A 17206-nucleotide genomic window follows, 5' to 3' on the forward strand; every position below is an offset into this window, starting at 1 on the left:
TGCTGTGGAATTGGCCCTCTGTTCGTAACAAGAAAAAAGAAAAAAGTATTGCACTGTAATTCTGATGCTGAATAGAATTTCACACCCGAAAGACAAATGTAATACTATGTTTCATCCACAGTCCGCATGGTATTTTTCATCCAACAGTTCCGACAGAGAATGGGTTCCTTCCACTTGCCTAATTTGCAAGCAAAGCCAGGCCAAAGTTTAAAAGAAAAAGCCCAGCCTTGAAGTCTTTAATTCATTTATGGGTTATGTTCCATTTGCCCACTAATGTTCAACAAGTGACAATCACCTAATCCAGTTGGCTGTCAAGTGGATGAGTTTCCATGTGGGTTTTGGATGAGAAAGAGAAAGGGGGTTTTGTGAACAGCACTTTCCCCTCATTCATCCATTGACACAAAGGAAAATCTGCCATATGGGACTCTCTCCACAAACTGGCTGGCAGCCGGCCCCCCAACTGGAGTCACATGGAATTTCCAATCTGGATAAGCTATTACACACAAGTGGCAACCATTTCTCAAAAAGAAAGTATCAATAAAAATAAAAATAATGAAAAGAAAAAAGTCTCTCCATCTAAGTGCTGGCAAGGCCTTTAATAATTAACTTGGCCTTGACTCTGGCCTGATGGGGGGTCATGGTGCATGTGAGATACCTACCTTGACAAAGACACACACCCTTCCATCCCATTGCTCATTAGGAATTGATGATACAAAGCCAAGCATCACAAAGCTCACTGAGAAATCCAAACCTAAATTACAACAAAGCCAGGCCAGAGAACTAATGCAATAACCTTGAAGTCTTGAGCTGTGGATTGGCACCGGTAATTCTGATGCTGAATAGAAGTTCATACCCGAGAGAGCATACCCGGGAGAGTGACGTTCGCGATAATACACCCGGGAAAGATACACTGGCGTGAAGAGCAAGATGGATTGAGGTCCGGCATGTCTGAGAATCCTTGCAACACTCATTCCCTTTTGCTGTTTCCTGTTCCCCACTCTTCCTCATTTTGGTGCTTGCCGTCTTCAACTCCCACCCCGCAATCACCGCTCTCTCTCTGTGTGTCTGTGTGTGTTGCAACGCAGGAAGATTCATCTGCCGCGCCGCATTGCTGCAATTCGTTGCAGCGGAGAGAGGCAGTGTGAAAAGTAGCGGAGGCTGGGATTTGCCTTTGAGGGCGGTGTTGTCGAGAGTGGGAGAAAGGGAGAGAGATAGAGAGAGAGAGAGAGAGAGAGAGAGAGAGAGCGAGGAAGGGAGGGTGTGGGAGGATTTCGAGGCCTCTGGATTGTTGTTCACGAGGTGTGGGGTTGTTTGGTGCAGTGGAAGAGGTGAGAAGGGTGCCGATGGCGGGGGTGATTGCGTCGCGGCGGTGAGCCTGGGTGAGTGGTTCAGGCTACCCCCTCCCCTCACCTTTTTTATTTTTTATTTTTTTATTTTTTATTTTTCATTTTCTTCTTTTTCTACCTACTTGATCTATGCGCATGAAATTTTTCCTTCCGATTTGACCGAGTGGGGATGCCCTCGGGCGTGTGCCAATGCGTTTTTTTATGGTTAGAAGGCGATTTTTGTGGGGACGAGACGAGGTTTCTTGTCGGCAATGCTTATAGTTGCCGAGATTGTGGAGGCGGTTCCGTTGTCATAGGGGCAAAAGGTTCATTATGTCATGGAATTCTACCAGTCATGTAACCAACAGAGGAACTGCCTTAGCTTGTTATTTAGTTCTTGGAGGGTGTGCCTTGCGGTCTTGGGGTAGGATAGTGCTTCAGAAAGTTCCTCATAAGTTGGAGTGTCCATCGCTGTGAATGCTTGGATGAGCTTTTTTCTGATGTATGACAATGCATGTATATGTTGGGTGCATGGAGGGTTTGTTACCGTCCGTTTCTTTGCCTTCTCGCTCTATAATGACTAGAAAGTCATCTCGAACTTCAGATGCGGGGCGAGTATGTGTACGAGATAGATATATGGTGGTCTTTGAGAAAATAGATGAAAGAATTACTTCGAACTTGTTGAGGAACTCTGAGTATGGAAATTAGGGTTGAGTTTGGGTGGGGAATTTATAAAGTTGAGTCTTATTAAAGTAAATAACGGACGTTGATGATGACCCTATTCCCTGTCCCCGTTTTCTTCTTCACAACTGAAAAGTATTTTCGGGTTTCGAATTTGGTTTTTTCTGTTCAGTGTTGTTTTGTTTTGTGTTATATTGTCCTCGAGGGTATACATCTCTGCCTGAACTTATCGTTTTGCGTTTTGCACCTCACGTCTGCGGTATTCTCAATTTGTTGGACTTTGTGGCAATTTCTGTGGGAAGTAAGAAGTTCCTCTTGTGACTTTTGTGTATGCGGTAATTTTATTGTCTGGATGTATCGGTCTGGACGAATGAGGAATCGGGAATGTGATTTAGGGTTGTCTAAAGAAAAATACATATGTTTTTTCTAATTTCTTTTTTAGTTGTCAATAGGAATGATAGCTACTGAGAACGACAGATCTTTTTAAAATCCCGTGTATTTACTAGTTAGCTGTTGTTCATATCTTGTAAGTAATGTTGAGGCGTTTGGTGTAAACCCAAAGATTGCTGTCTTGCAGTTTGCGGCTTGCTCCCGCTCTTGATCAGCAGAAGTTACTTGTTATTATCTAAGTACTTTTTTGTTTTGTTTTTGTTTATTTTTATTTTTTTAATTTTTATTTTTATCAGCGCTGTAACAACTAACGTTCAGAATACATAGATTGGTATTTCCTCAAAGTGGGTTGCTTCAATTCGAAGGGTCACGGGACTTTTACGCTTATCATTTTTTTACGACTTTTAACACAGTTATGAAAGAAGCAGGCTGCCTTTTTCATATTTTACGTTTCGATACCACTTGCATGTATGTGCTTCATGCCCGTCATATTTTCACCCACAAGATAATTTATTTTCATTGTACAAGTTTCCTTGAAAGCTATTGCCGAGAGTTTGGTCTGATGTGAATTCATTTTCGCAGTGAAAGGCATCATCTGAAAACGGTAACTTGGATCCAACGACAACTACGACCCTGTATATTTTGGCATTTCGAGAGGTTTTGCTGCGTCGTAAGGCTTGCGCTACCTCGGATATTTTAAGGCGCATACATCATCTGTGAATCTATCATCGATCCGTTTCTCGTGTTTGGTTTTTGGAGCTGGTTCTATACACCTAAAAACTATGGCCCAATATGGTCGTAAGCAGGACACGGAGGAGACGAACTGTCAGCCTCCCGAAGGTCCTGTGAGGTGCACCAACAACTGCGGATTTTTCGGCAGTGCTGTAACTATGGGTATGTGTTCTAAGTGCTACAGGGACTTTGTACTGACGCAGGCCAAAACATCATCTGCTAAAATTGCGGAGACAACCCCGATAGTGTCTGTACCGAAAGAGCCTGTGGCAGACAGAGCTTTGTTTCAGAGCTCTCATTTCTTAAGTGCACAACCTGAAGCTGCAGGTGCATCCTCTGGAGCGTCCGCTTCAGGTCAAGATCCTTCCCGGCCAAAGGCCAACCGATGCTTCTCGTGCAAGAAACGAGTGGGCCTCACAGGTTTCGAGTGCCGGTGTGGCAACTTATTTTGTTCTGCACATCGATACTCTGACAAACATAGTTGCACTTTTGATTACAAGACTGCCGGACGAGATGCAATATCAAAGGCCAATCCTGTGGTGAAAGCTGACAAAATGAATAAGATCTGATTTGTTAACTAAGAAATAGTGAATCTATCAAGGTCAGCCCACGGAACCATTAGTTCGTTCAGTGGATTTTTCTTCTTAGTGGGGTCTGAGCTGGTGAAGTATCTCTTCACTGTCTTCAAACATTCGCATAAAGTGCAGGTTATGATGTTTACGTATTCAGGAGATAGAATTTTGGTGATAGGCTTGTTCAACGTGAGCTATTAAATGCTCTTGTTCACTTCTGGCTGGGCTACTATTTTGGCCTAGGATCGTCAAGTTTTTTTAGGTGTGTCACCCCCGCAGCTGCATTACTTGGGGATGCGATGTTTGACTGTGTTCTCTGCTGCATTGTGGCATCTTACAGATGTCCGAGTTTGTATATAAGCAGTGAGTAGGCACTGCAAACTTTTGTTTCTGTACTGGCTAGAGTAACTTTACTTATTTTCTCCTGCTTCAGTGTTATTCACTTCAATATTGATGAGTGAAAGGCAGTGATCTATGGTTTTGCTTTTGGTGCCTGGAGATTCCCATGCTGTAGATGTTGCCTATCTTGACACCTGAGGTAGTTAAGCGGTGAACGCACTGAGGAGACGGGTGACATTTCGGCTGGAAGAGTGCCTCAATTTCAACGCTCCATACTTCGGGCTAGCTTACTTCACTGGCAAAGGCTTATTGCAGTTGAACTGTCTGGTGTTTGTCCTTGGCAACTGCGAGGATTGAGGTGCGGATTGCATGACGCAACTTACAAAGCCGGAGAGCGATCGTGAGATGTGTTGATAAGTTGTTTCGCAAGTAGACCAACTTGACGCCTGGGTAGACTCCATCCAGCATGCAATAGAAATTACTTGAAAAAGAACCGAGAGCGCTGCAGGGCTGTGATAAATCTAGAGATAAGTGATTCGCTGTTTACGAGAATACATGATTGCAGGGGCATATCTTTATGCTGAACCTTTGAAGCACAACAGCAGATTCGAACTTGTGTGATATGATTTGTAGTTCTGATATTGCACTTTCTTACACGAGCTACACTTCAGTTCTCTTGAGAAACTGTGCGTTATCATGTCATCGGCAGTTAGAAAGGACCTGTAGGCTTTCTTTGCCGCGTCCATAAGATCATGCTCAGTAGGATGCTACAGTGGTCACATGAAGCTTGGATTCCGGGCTACAGACTGTACCCAGGAATGTGTCCAAACAGATGTGTTCTGGGCTACAGGGGATTGTCCAATACGATCATCACAAGAGAATTGTTCTGTGGATGACTCTCCAGAGGGTAGCTTGCGTCAGGATTGGGGAAGTTCTTCATGAAGTTCAGTGGGCTAAGGATAAGCTAACAGCAGTTTAAGATGAGTAATTCTACTTTTGAGTCCAAAATGGGGGCGTCCAGTGATTGCATCACGGAAGAATTGCTACGTGGTGCTGAAAAGAAACCTTAAAATAGCAGAAAAAGTGCTGATAATGCTCCTGGTTTGCTGGCGCTTTTGTGGAACTACAGTTTTCCACCATCAGCATGATATCATGTACTGTTCATGATCTCGTCGTTGAGAATTCTGTCTTAGTGTGCTTTTGATCTACTTGCATCGTTGAGCAATCGAATTTCTTCATAAGGTTTGTTCAACATCCATAAACATAACTGGCTGCAAGTACCTTTCTAATGCATGTGTGTGTGCACGCAAGATATATTACATCAGAATGCCTTTTTCTTTGCTGAAATACAAATATACGTTTCTACTTGCAACTATTTATCTCATATCTCTAAATTCCAGCAAAGTCAGTTTCATGATAACTTGTATATGCAATGCAATGTTCACATTTTTTAGTAACTTAAAACCAACTCTGAATTGTTAAAAATACTTTTTTCATTAAAGTTTATGTAGTTTATGGATTTTTAAGATTAAAAATATAGATTTTATCTTTGTTTGTAGCTCATCTTGGACACTGATTTACAATAGATTTAATTATACTCCATAGGATTTTTAATTTAACTCAATTACAGTTGCAATGATATTTTTTTTAACAATTTATTTTTTTAAAGTATTGGAAATGCCTCTAAAAATAATCTTAAGAATTCTATACAATATGTACACATTAACAGTGTTATTAGAGAAATTAGAAAAGATTGGAATTTTTAGAAGATACATTTTATCAATGTTAAATACAAATTATTATTATTTTTATCAAAAAAATAAATGTTAAAATAATTATTACAAATGTTATATATGTATTTGTTCAATTTTTTAAGAATACATTTAATTGTTTATTTTTTTTAAAATTTAATAATTTTAAATAATATACTATTTCCAAATCAAATAAAGTTGTTTTATATGGAATCATATCATAGTTTTTTTGTTACTTATAACATTTAATAAAATGATTTAATTTAGACTTAAGAATTGAAATATTCTATTTTATTCTAAAGACAAAACTTCAACATATTCTTATTCTAACATCATAGATTACTTCTAGCAAAGCAAAGATAAGAATATTAACTCGATTTATATATAATATAATTTTATTTATTTATTTATTTATCATTGTTAAATTATTCATTTATCTCATTTATATTATAATAATATCTTTTTAAAAAATATGATTTTATTTTTTTGATAATAATTTATTATAATAATAATATAATTAGAAATAATTTGTAACTAATTATCAAAGTCTTTTTAAATCTTTTACTATAAATTTTAATTTTTTTAGATAAGTTATTAATCTAATCAAGTTTGATAAAATAACCTCTATAACTTTTATATAACAAGAGAGATTGATACAATATGAGTGGCTTTGTTGTGCAATAATGCATTATGCAATCTAGAATCTATATAAACTATGTATGTACTAATATATTTATGGTAATGAGTATATATCAATAATATGAATCATAAAAAAATTCTAAAGAAATAATATACTCTTGTAACATTAAAAAAATAAAGTAGAGAAATCAAAGGTAGATATAAGATAGAAAGTAAAATCACCATTGTCAAATATAAAGAGACTAGAGATTCTTGAGCTAAGATAAGAACACAAAAAAGGCATTGAAAAGAGTGAAAAAGACTTTAATCCTGCATTTATATATACTATTTAATTAAAGAGCTATATAACAATGTTCTATAGATCATTTGACATGTTTCCAACTTGAAGGACACATGTTTAACCTCTAAGATAAGTTTCCTACATATACACTATATAGCCAACTTGTATTATAGACATTCAATAAGAGGATTCTAAAAATATTTTAGAATATTCTAATAGATTCTAAAGGTTCTAAAAGATTCTTAGAATATTTTAGTAGGTTCTAGAAAGTTCTAGGATAATTAAGAAAGTTTTTTAAGAAGCTTTATAGAGTTTTCTTAGAAACTTCTTAAGAAGCTTCTAAAATTGCTTCATCTTCAAGCAATATGGAAACTTCTCAAGAAGCTTCTAAAATTACTTCATCTTCAAGCAATATAGAAACTTTCCAAGAAGCTTCTAAGGTTGCTTCATCTTCAAGCAACATAGAAACCTCTTGAGAAGTTTTCTAATACCTAATATATATTAGATTTGAGATTGAAGAAATCCTTAATCTCAACAACACATCTCTTGGAGCTTTAGCTCACTTCTCTTGGTGTTGATCTGGTTTAATCAAGTTCTTGTTAGCTTTCTTATTAAAACTCTTTTATTCAATTTCTTGTTTTGTCTCCTATATAGTATATCTATGACAACTTGTACCACAAATAGCCATTATGTGCAACATGTGGCCAACTTGTTGACAAATTTTTTAACCTTCTAATCACCTAGAAATACTTGTAAAGTAAAATTTGCATCTACAAAGCTTATAAGAAGCTTTTCCATAAGATACTATTAAATTTATCTATTTTTATTTCTACTTATTTTTTGTTTTTTAAATTATTAATACCAATATTAATTTTTGTGATAATATGCATCTTTAAGTTGCAAGTGATAGTATTAAAAAACATTCTATAGAGTACAAATAAATTTTAGATTGAGTTTTAACTTAATATTTTTTATAATTAGAAAATAGATAGAGTAATTTTACATAAACACACCACCAAAATAAAAATGAGAAGTAAGCTTAAATATATACAAATATCCAAAAAATCCAATACTACTTAGATTTTTTTAAATTTGTTCCTTGTATTATTATTAAAGCCTTTTTTATGATAGTGCATTAAATCAATGTTGCTTTAAAGAAAAATATTGATAGTATTAATTAAAATTGCTTCTATTAATTTATTCGTATCTTATGGATTTTTTCTTACATTATAGATATATCCATCATTTAATAGAAATTTGATTCAAAGGTAGTACTAAGTACTTCAAATGCCAATTAATTAAAGAAAATTTAGATAAAATCATTATTACAACTTTTTGAGCTATTCTATATAATATAAACTTCAAGCTAGTAAGAATAATATTCAAATTAAGATCTACAACGCTATCTATTTATAAAAAATGACAAAAAATATAATTTCTAGACTAATCTTTTAAAATCCAACTATTATGATTTTTAAATTTCAAAATATCATTTAAAGATATTTTCTTAATATTTAGAATGATTCTACATATTATTATGTCTAATGTAATCAATGCAATTTATTTTAAGTATATACAATTAAAAGTAGAAACCTTTATAATTATAATTTGTAGCTTCTTTTTCAAATAATAGCATATCTCAAGTTATTATGATGTTGGACAATCCCAAGAATATTAAATGCCATTGATATAATGTGTTAAAATAAGTTTTTTTTAGTGTATTACATATCTCTACTTATTATTTAGATTCACTCACTTTGACTACAACTTGTAAAATATGTTTAATAAAAGCTAATAAGACTTGTTTTTATTTTTAATTTTAAAAATAAGGAAAAAAACTTGCCAAAGAAGCTTGCTTACTATATCAATATTCTATAGTAAGTTAAGATAATTACAAATTCCAATCTCTATGATGTTCTTTCTATAAACCATAATTTTTAAGAACCTTCTTTATAATATGTTAATGATATACATGACAAAAAACAAAAGGTGAATACATTCTTATGTTACTTAAAAATAATACATAATTATTCTATGATGGTATAATATTAAAATAGAATGGCTATTGCCAAAGATAAGAAAACTAAAGGTTCTTGAAATAAGAGTAAAGAGAAAATAAATATTGACAAGAATAAAGAAGAACATTGTATAGGACCTTTAATATGTGTCCAACTTGCAAAATACATGTGAAACTTATAAGACTAGTATTCTATATATGCATCTTGTAGCCATCTTGTACTACAAGTCACCAATATATGCAATATGTGGCCAACTTGTGCATCAAGTTTTTAACCTATTAATAAACTATATATATATATAAAATAAAATCTGCTTATTTAAAGCTTCTCTAGAATATATTATTGAAGTTACTTACTTCTACTTAATTCTATCTATTTCTTTAATTTATATAAATATTTACGTTTGTGTCATTATAACCTTCTCTTCTTCTTTCATTCTTTTTTTAAGAATAAATTTCACAAGGGATAGTAACCACATATTGAAGAAATCTAAAAAGCAACAAATTATATTTTCTACATGCTCTAATCTTTATTTCTTTCAAAGGTAGTTGATAGGTCTTTTCAACCACTGATAGTCTCTTATATTAGGATGAAAAAACCATCCTAATATATAATCATTATCTAATAATTCAACAAACATAATTCTTATGTAAAATTAATTAGTTATTAATTATCTATCTTTTTAGTATTAAAAATATAAAAAAACCACAAATAAAGATAGAAGATAGAATGCAATCTTTATTGAATCTTATTTCTTTTATATCAAAGAATTATTCAACTTTTCATCTTGGTTTTGATTTATGTTGTCAATAAAAAAACATCAATCTTCTTTGTTGTATTTTCAAGATTCTTAATTGACTTTAATATATATATATATATATATATATATATATATATATATTCTAACATATAAAATATTTCAACCTATTTTGGTACAACCTTAATTTTAAGTCTTTTTTAACCTTAAACTCTTAATTATTTTCTATTTCTATAAAAGTGGATAATTTTTTTGTTTTTTTAATATATCCATTGTCTAATATGGTTTAAAAAGAGACATATAGATTACATGATAAATCTTCGTAATTTTTGATAGGTATAATTAATAAGAAACTAAATTAATTTATTTACGATTAAAAAATATTCTAAATCTATAATAATTAAACTTATCACTCAAAAAATTAGTCTTGATATTACAATAGAATAATTATACTTTATTATTAATATGGAATTAAGGATGTTCTTTTCAATAAGGAGCTGTGTTGATCTTTTATTATTCTTGAAATTTCTTTTATTTTGTCTTTATTGGTACATATAGCATGATATACAATTTTATAAATCTCTTGTAATAAAATTATCAATTTTTAAGAAGTTATAAGTTTGAAGTCATAGATGATAATCATAATTAGAAAAATAAATAAATTATTGAATAGAAAAATATACTATATTATTATAAGAAAACTTTATCAATGATAAAATAATTTTTCAATTATCTTGATGATAGTTGATGGTACAACTCAAATATTGCTCCAAAACTTTATTCACTTATTTTGTTTGTTGATCAATTTGAGGATAAAAAGATAAAGATAATTTTTTTTGTTAACCTTTAATATTTTAAAAAACATTCTTAAAAACCTTGATATAAATTAAATTTCTTTATTTAATATAATATCTTTTGATAATTTATAATAATAATGAATATTACCAAAAAAAATTTAGTTATTTTTATTTTTACTAATGATAGTTTTTAGATATAATATAAAATATATTTTTTTGGTAAATTAATATACTATCACAAATATATAATCATAAAAACTTGAAATTAGAAGATATGTGATAAAATCCATAAAAATAAAAGATCATAGTTGTTTTGATATTGGTAATAATTGACAAAGTTCATAAAATCAATGATGAGGTGTTTTTTTATCTTGAATAAATATTACATAATTATACATAGTCTTTAATTGTCTTCTACATTTGAGACCAATAAAATATTTTAGAAATTAGATCCAAGGTTTTTTTGTATTTAAAATATTATATATTTAGAAAATCATGATGAACTTGAAGAATACATAATAGTCTTTTATCTTGTAGAATATAAAATTATCTTTTAAATTAGATTAGATTATTTTTAAATTCAAATTTAGAAGTAAAAAAATTTTAGATAGATTAATTTTAAAATTATAAGCAAGAGGATTTGAAGACATACTTGATTAACTTTTCTTAAAAAATATTGAATCAATAGCCAATGCTCATTTCATTCTTCAAAGATAAAATTACTTTGATTTCAAATGAATTATTTATTGTTGATCAAAATTTGTATCTCTATCTTTTGATATAAACTAAGAATGTTTAAAAAGAGTATCTAATAATTTCGAGGTGTTTTTATTTTTATTTTTAATGTTCTTAGAATAAAATAAAATATTATTTGGATTAAAGATGACAAAATCATCTAAACATTTTCAAAAGACATCATTCATTAGATGTTGAAAATTAATTGATATAATTGTGAGTCCAAAAGGCATGATATTATATATAAAATTTCAGTACTTAGTTCAAAATGTTGTTTTTATTCATGTCTTTCTTAAATACTTACCATGTTGTATATTCATTGTAGATTTATTTTTATATAGATCTATGCTTGATTCAATTAATTAATTTTTTTTATATTAAAGTTAAAGGATATTTATTTTTAATGGTGATCTTATTGAGTTATAAATAATTAAAATATATATATATATATATATATATATATATATATATATTTATTTATTTTTACAAACAAGATAAGAACTATTATTAGAATTTTTTGATGATGTATAAAGTTCCTAATTAGGTTTTTTTCAATATATTTTTTGAGTACCGCCAACTTATTTTGTAATAAGCTATAAAATGATCTAAATGATAGTTGAGCTCTTTCTTAAAGATCAATTGAGCAATTATAGGGACAAATATCAGAAGTAATATTTGCATTTTTCTTCTCAAAAATGTCTTAATAATATAAATATTGGCTTAAGATGCTACTTAAAGTCTTTTTACCATCAAAAATGGATGTTGCATAAATAGCAAAAAATGAGCCTTCTTTTGCAACATACATGAATGTTCTTACATATATTAATAAGTTTTTTGTTGCATTGGACTTATAAATTTTTACTTGGATATAAAATTTCTAAATTATGATATGAAAAAATTTGAGGTCATAAGATATCTAATCCATCTAAAAATTATACTTTTTTATTTACAATAAATTTAAAAAATTAAATTAGAGAGAGATTTTATAATATTAAATATTACTAAGTTGTTATGATGATTAATTACCTTATCTAAAAGAATTATTTCATGGATAATATCTTTAGAAGACAAAAAATGGCCATCTATGATTTTAACATGCATACGCTTAGTTTTCTTAATTAAAGATATTTCTTATTTTTTAAGAAATTCTTTTTCTATAAACAAACTAAGACTCATGTATATAACAAAGTAGAGATTTTTTAATATTTTTTTCTAAACAAGTATCTATTATGAAGTAAGTTGAAGAATTTGACAATAACATAAGATATTTATTAGATATTGTACAAGTTTCTAGCCACAATCTCTATTATAATTTGATAAACTTATATTTCAAGATATTGTCTTTTTCAACAACCATGTTTTTTTATTTTATCATTGCATTGCTTCTTTGAAAAATAATGAGTAGTATATTTAGATTTTCCACAATGTAAAAATAATCATTCTTGATGACATCAAGACTTTTCTTGCTTAATGAGAGGTTTACAAGTTATTATATTAATTTATATAGATTTTAGCCTTTATGAAGAAATTTCTAAAAACTTAGGAATTTTTTTCATGATTTGACTTATTCCTATTCAACCAAATCTTTGTTCTTGGTGTCTTTCAAAAAGTCAATTCTTGCATGCATTGTCTTGAATAATAAATTATTCCAATGAGTTAGCTTTTGATATTATCAATAATAATTTTTTGATATAATCTTTTAATCTATACTAAAATTGATTATCAAAAGCCTTGTAATTTCAATCCATATTGTAAAGAAGGTTTTAAAATTAACCTACATATATGGTGGTTGAATGTGATACTTGTTGTATAGATAGGAGTTTAGTCTTTGTTATTCTTCTTTCATCACATTTTCTAAACGTGGGCATAAATACTTCTATGAATGAATTTTAATTATAAAAGAATTGTGAATCTTTTTTCATCAAAGATAAAAACTTAGAGAGAAATCTTCTATATAGAAGTGTGCCTATGTATCCAAATTAACAAATTCATTTGAATATTGAAAAAGATGCAATATTAGATAGAATTGACTTGTTATAAAAACCCTCAAAATCTTCATCTTCTTCCATCAAACTTCTTTGGCATATTAATCCTTGCTTTCTTCCTACTTGTAATAGCAAGACTTCTTGAATTCAATTGTGACGTTAATTCACTTCTTTCAATTGCACAATTTTTTGGCATATTTATTAAAATTTATTTTTGATTTTTTATATTAGAGTAGGAATAATACCTCTATGTATGCATTGATAATATGTAAAATATCTATCCTAAAAGTATTAACAAGCTTGTGAAGATCTATAATATTTTCAAATTTATTATTATTTCTATTAAGTGTAGCATCAATACTTTTTTCTTCTATCTCAATAGTAGATAATTTTAACAAATCTATAAGTTGAAATAGAAACGAATAATCCATAATCTCTTATATTAAATAAAAATTTCTACAAAGAAAGGTAGTCAATTCTTTTTAAAAAAAAATCAATAATAAGAAACAAAAAGTGTTAATTTAATAATAGATAATCTGCAATATTTCTACATAGATAATTATTTTATAAATTATAAATAAAAAATAATATATTTTTTAGTACTAATATTACCATTTTGTTAAAAAGACTTCTATATACTTTGTAAGGCCATGAATAACATAAAACAAGGTAGGTTAGACATAAAATTACTTTAGGCATATTAAGACAAAATAAAATGATGATTTTTTAGCAAAATTTATGAAAAAAGAAACTTAAGTTGATACTTAAGAAGGGCTTTTTGTAAACTGGAATTAAAATTAGACCTTGAAAAAACATAATCCTATGTCCATAGTATATGCAAAGTATTTTAGTTGATTAATGAGTAAATTTAGAGAGTAGACTATAGAAGAATTCTGGTTTGAAGAATCTTTAAAGAATAATACTTCTATATAAAATATGCTAAGTCATAATTAAATTTGAAGAATTTCAATTTTAAAAAATAAAGAAAGATTTACCTTTCAGAATATTTTGTAAGTTTTATAGCAAGCCTACAATTGAAATTTTTTAATTTTAAAAAAATAATTATATGAGGCATTTTAAAACTTATATTCATTTAGGTGGTCAAATTAAAAATCATTAGAATTTATTAGAGATAGAATATCAAGAATTAAAAAATTAAAAGCTAATAAGGATTTCTTAGATTTGTAACAATCTTCTAATTAGATTGCGGTAAAATTGATAGACTAGTAGTTAAGATAAATATTATTATCTATATATATATATATATATATATATAATGAAAGGAATTAAAAAATTTAAGAGAGAGATCTTGGATATTAATTTTAAGAGAATTCAACATCAAGATCAAAAAAAGAGGTATATGAGCAGATTATTTTAGGTTTTTTAAAAATTGATAAGTATAATTCTTTTCAATTATCTTGTATACCTTATCAACTAGAAGGATAAAAAGTATGTAATTTTTAAATTAAAATAAATAATTAAATAGAAATCTGCAAGGATTTTAATTTATTATTTGGTCTTCTTAGGATTTATTAAAAAATTCTTAGAAATTTATGAAGATTTTATTATGGTTTTTTAAAGATTAGTCACTATTTCTTTAGAATTTAATTAATATTTCTTTTAGATTTGATGAAGGTTTAATTAAGGTTTTTTAAAGTTTAATTAAGGCTTGCTTAGGAGTTGATTATAACTTCTTTAAAGTTTATTAAGATTTGATTAAGATTTTTTTTAAGATTTTTAGGATTTAGTTAAGATTTGGATAAAATTTCTTTGATCTTAATTAATGGTTTAATAGAGTTTGATAGATTTATTTTATACCTTTATAAAAATTATTTATAATTACTTAAGATTTGCTTATAAGTTGTTTTATTTTTATTAAGGTTGTTAGTAAGATGATTTTAAACTAATAAGTAGATAACACATTTAATCTTAAAATATATTAAGTAGATATTATAATTTATAATCTTAAAAGAATTTTAAATAAGGATCAAGTGGAAGTATTATTGAAAATATTAAATATGAACTATTCTATTGGTTATCATGTCATTCTATGATGTGGTAGTTAAGTGTTATCTTTTAATTTAGAATAGGTTAGTTTTAGTGATAATAAAGTCCTCAAGATAGATTTATATTGAGTAGTATTTGACTATTAATACCCAACTTTGAAGAAGTATGAAAGGAGATATTTGGAGATTGATTTGGTAGAACAAATTCTTGGTTGCTCTTCTATTTTTTCTTTCCTCTCAAGTCTTGCATGTAAAGTGAGTTCTTGGAATGTAAGAGATGAAGTCTTGTATTTAGATTTCTTCTTGAGATTTTATTTTTTGATACAAGACTAGTTCTATAACAACATTATATAAGCTTCAATTTAAAACTAATTATTTGAGAAGAATTGCAATTTAGTTTTTATAAAAAGGTTGCTTGTTTATTTGCTTGTTGAGAATTGTGGACCTTATTAGAAGAAGTTGTGGCAGTGGAGTTGTAGAAAAAAACTAGGATTTTAGAAGAGAAAGTGATTAAATATAATTCTTAAATCTCTAAATAAATAAATTTCTTTTAAAAGGGGTTTTTTAAAGTTTTTAAAATTTTAATTAATTAATCTATAAGGTACTATGTATGAAACTTTTTTTTATAGATATTTAATTAGAATTTAATGTACTACTTTAGTAGATTAAACATAAGATCAAACTTGACTAGTACAAGGATTTTTTTATATTTTATTTTACTTACTAATTTATTTATTTATATTTTTTTGCTAAAATATCCTCTCTTTTTTTTCTACAAGAAATATTTAAAAAATTATAAATTGAACATATCATAGTTTTCAATATATTTTTTATTCAAATCTCAGATGTATTTTAATTTATGCTTATTTTTTAGAGTTTAAGGTCTGTTGTTTAATTTATGTGCAATACTTATAACCAATGATGGGTGTATTTTTAGACTCTTTAATACTTTCTAACAAAGATTGCTGATAAAAAAAAATTGGATAAATTTATTTTATCAATTGTGTAGTAAATGGTAGAAATTCAAATATAAATCATCTAAAACTATGTTTTAGGATATTTGTTTTAATTATTATACAAGTTAAATGTTTATTAATCTCAAAATATCCAAATAAATTTTATTTAAAATGCATAGCCGTTTTAGACTCTTGAATAGATTTCCATCAATTAAAAACATGAACCAAGAAACAAAGTTCAGAAAACAATACTTTGGTTGTCTAAACAAGAGAGTTGTTTTTTTGTCAATAGTTTAAAATTGTGGTTTATAACTAAGAACTCCTAAGATTCCTTCAACAACATGGATAATAGGATGTGAAGAAATTAAAACATAATTAATAAAGCTAAATAACAATCTCTTCACAATTCAATTATCAACTAGAACAATTTATTTTCCAAAGTACGTATTATGCAGTCAGCTAATTCCAATAGTTTGAAATAAACTAAAAATAAAAATTTGAATATTAGTATTAATTTTGTTTTAATATTCAACTATTTAAAATATAAAATCACATTTTACATTTTTGAAATTCTATTTTGTAAAAAAATGGCATTGTTTTGAAATAACTAATTGTCCACACAAGGAATAGTTTGAATAGAACATTAAGAAATATTCAAGGGAATTTTGCAGGTACTTTCATCTTTGTTGATGCAATATATACTGATATCAGTATTTTAAATTTTAAAATGTTAAAGCAATATAAATAGAGATTCAATTTTACTAGTAATTTTTCCTTCACTTCTTCCTACCCTCCTATTTTCAATCATTTTCTCCAATAATTCCCAAATCTGATTTTAAAATGTCATTTTTCTATTTTAAACTTCTCCCATATAGATAATCCCAAAGTATCTCATTGTTATATATATTAACTACAATTAAATAAAGAATCAGCAATTGAGTCTTATTTCAAACGTCCACTTCAAAACAAAAACACGGCACCCAAGACACAAACAATACACATTTCAGATTAGCCTTTTAAAATGCAGCTCATAATGCATCTAATAAAATGCAGCCAAATGGCAGAGCAGAATGAATACAACACACAACCTCCCAAGTTTAAAATAAATAAACAATCAACAACAACAATTCAAACGATGCTTATAAAATCCAAATCAATACCCCCCCCCCCTCCCATTAATTATCACGAAACCAGCCAACAAACAATCACATCGCAAATCCCACTCCAGTAGTATCAGAACTGG

The 17206-nt window shown here is 28.5% G+C and overlaps 1 protein-coding gene across 1 annotated transcript; it reads left to right on the forward strand.

Moving 5' to 3' along the window:
• Positions 1-627: 627 nt before the first annotated feature.
• On the forward strand, positions 628-4091 carry LOC112282605 (uncharacterized). Its single transcript, XM_090250870.1, has 4 exons — positions 628-640; positions 954-1379; positions 2810-2864; positions 2979-4091. Exons 1-4 carry the CDS (start codon positions 628-630, stop codon positions 3094-3096), a joined length of 612 nt encoding a protein of 203 aa, XP_090106996.1. The 3' UTR covers positions 3097-4091.
• The last annotated feature ends 13115 nt before the right edge of the window (positions 4092-17206 follow it).

Source organism: Physcomitrium patens, chromosome 5 (genome assembly GCF_059467195.1).
Source record: "Physcomitrium patens ecotype Gransden chromosome 5, ASM5946719v1, whole genome shotgun sequence".
NCBI classification, from domain to species: domain Eukaryota; kingdom Viridiplantae; phylum Streptophyta; class Bryopsida; order Funariales; family Funariaceae; genus Physcomitrium; species Physcomitrium patens.

Excerpts from the sequence above, each read along its gene's own strand:
- LOC112282605 (XM_090250870.1), top strand. Across the intron at positions 1,380-2,809 it reads CGTCGCGGCGGTGAGCCTGG|TTATGAAAGAAGCAGGCTGC; the intron begins GTGAGTGGTTCA and ends CTTTTAACACAG. Across the intron at positions 2,865-2,978 it reads CGTTTCGATACCACTTGCAT|TGAAAGGCATCATCTGAAAA; the intron begins GTATGTGCTTCA and ends TCATTTTCGCAG.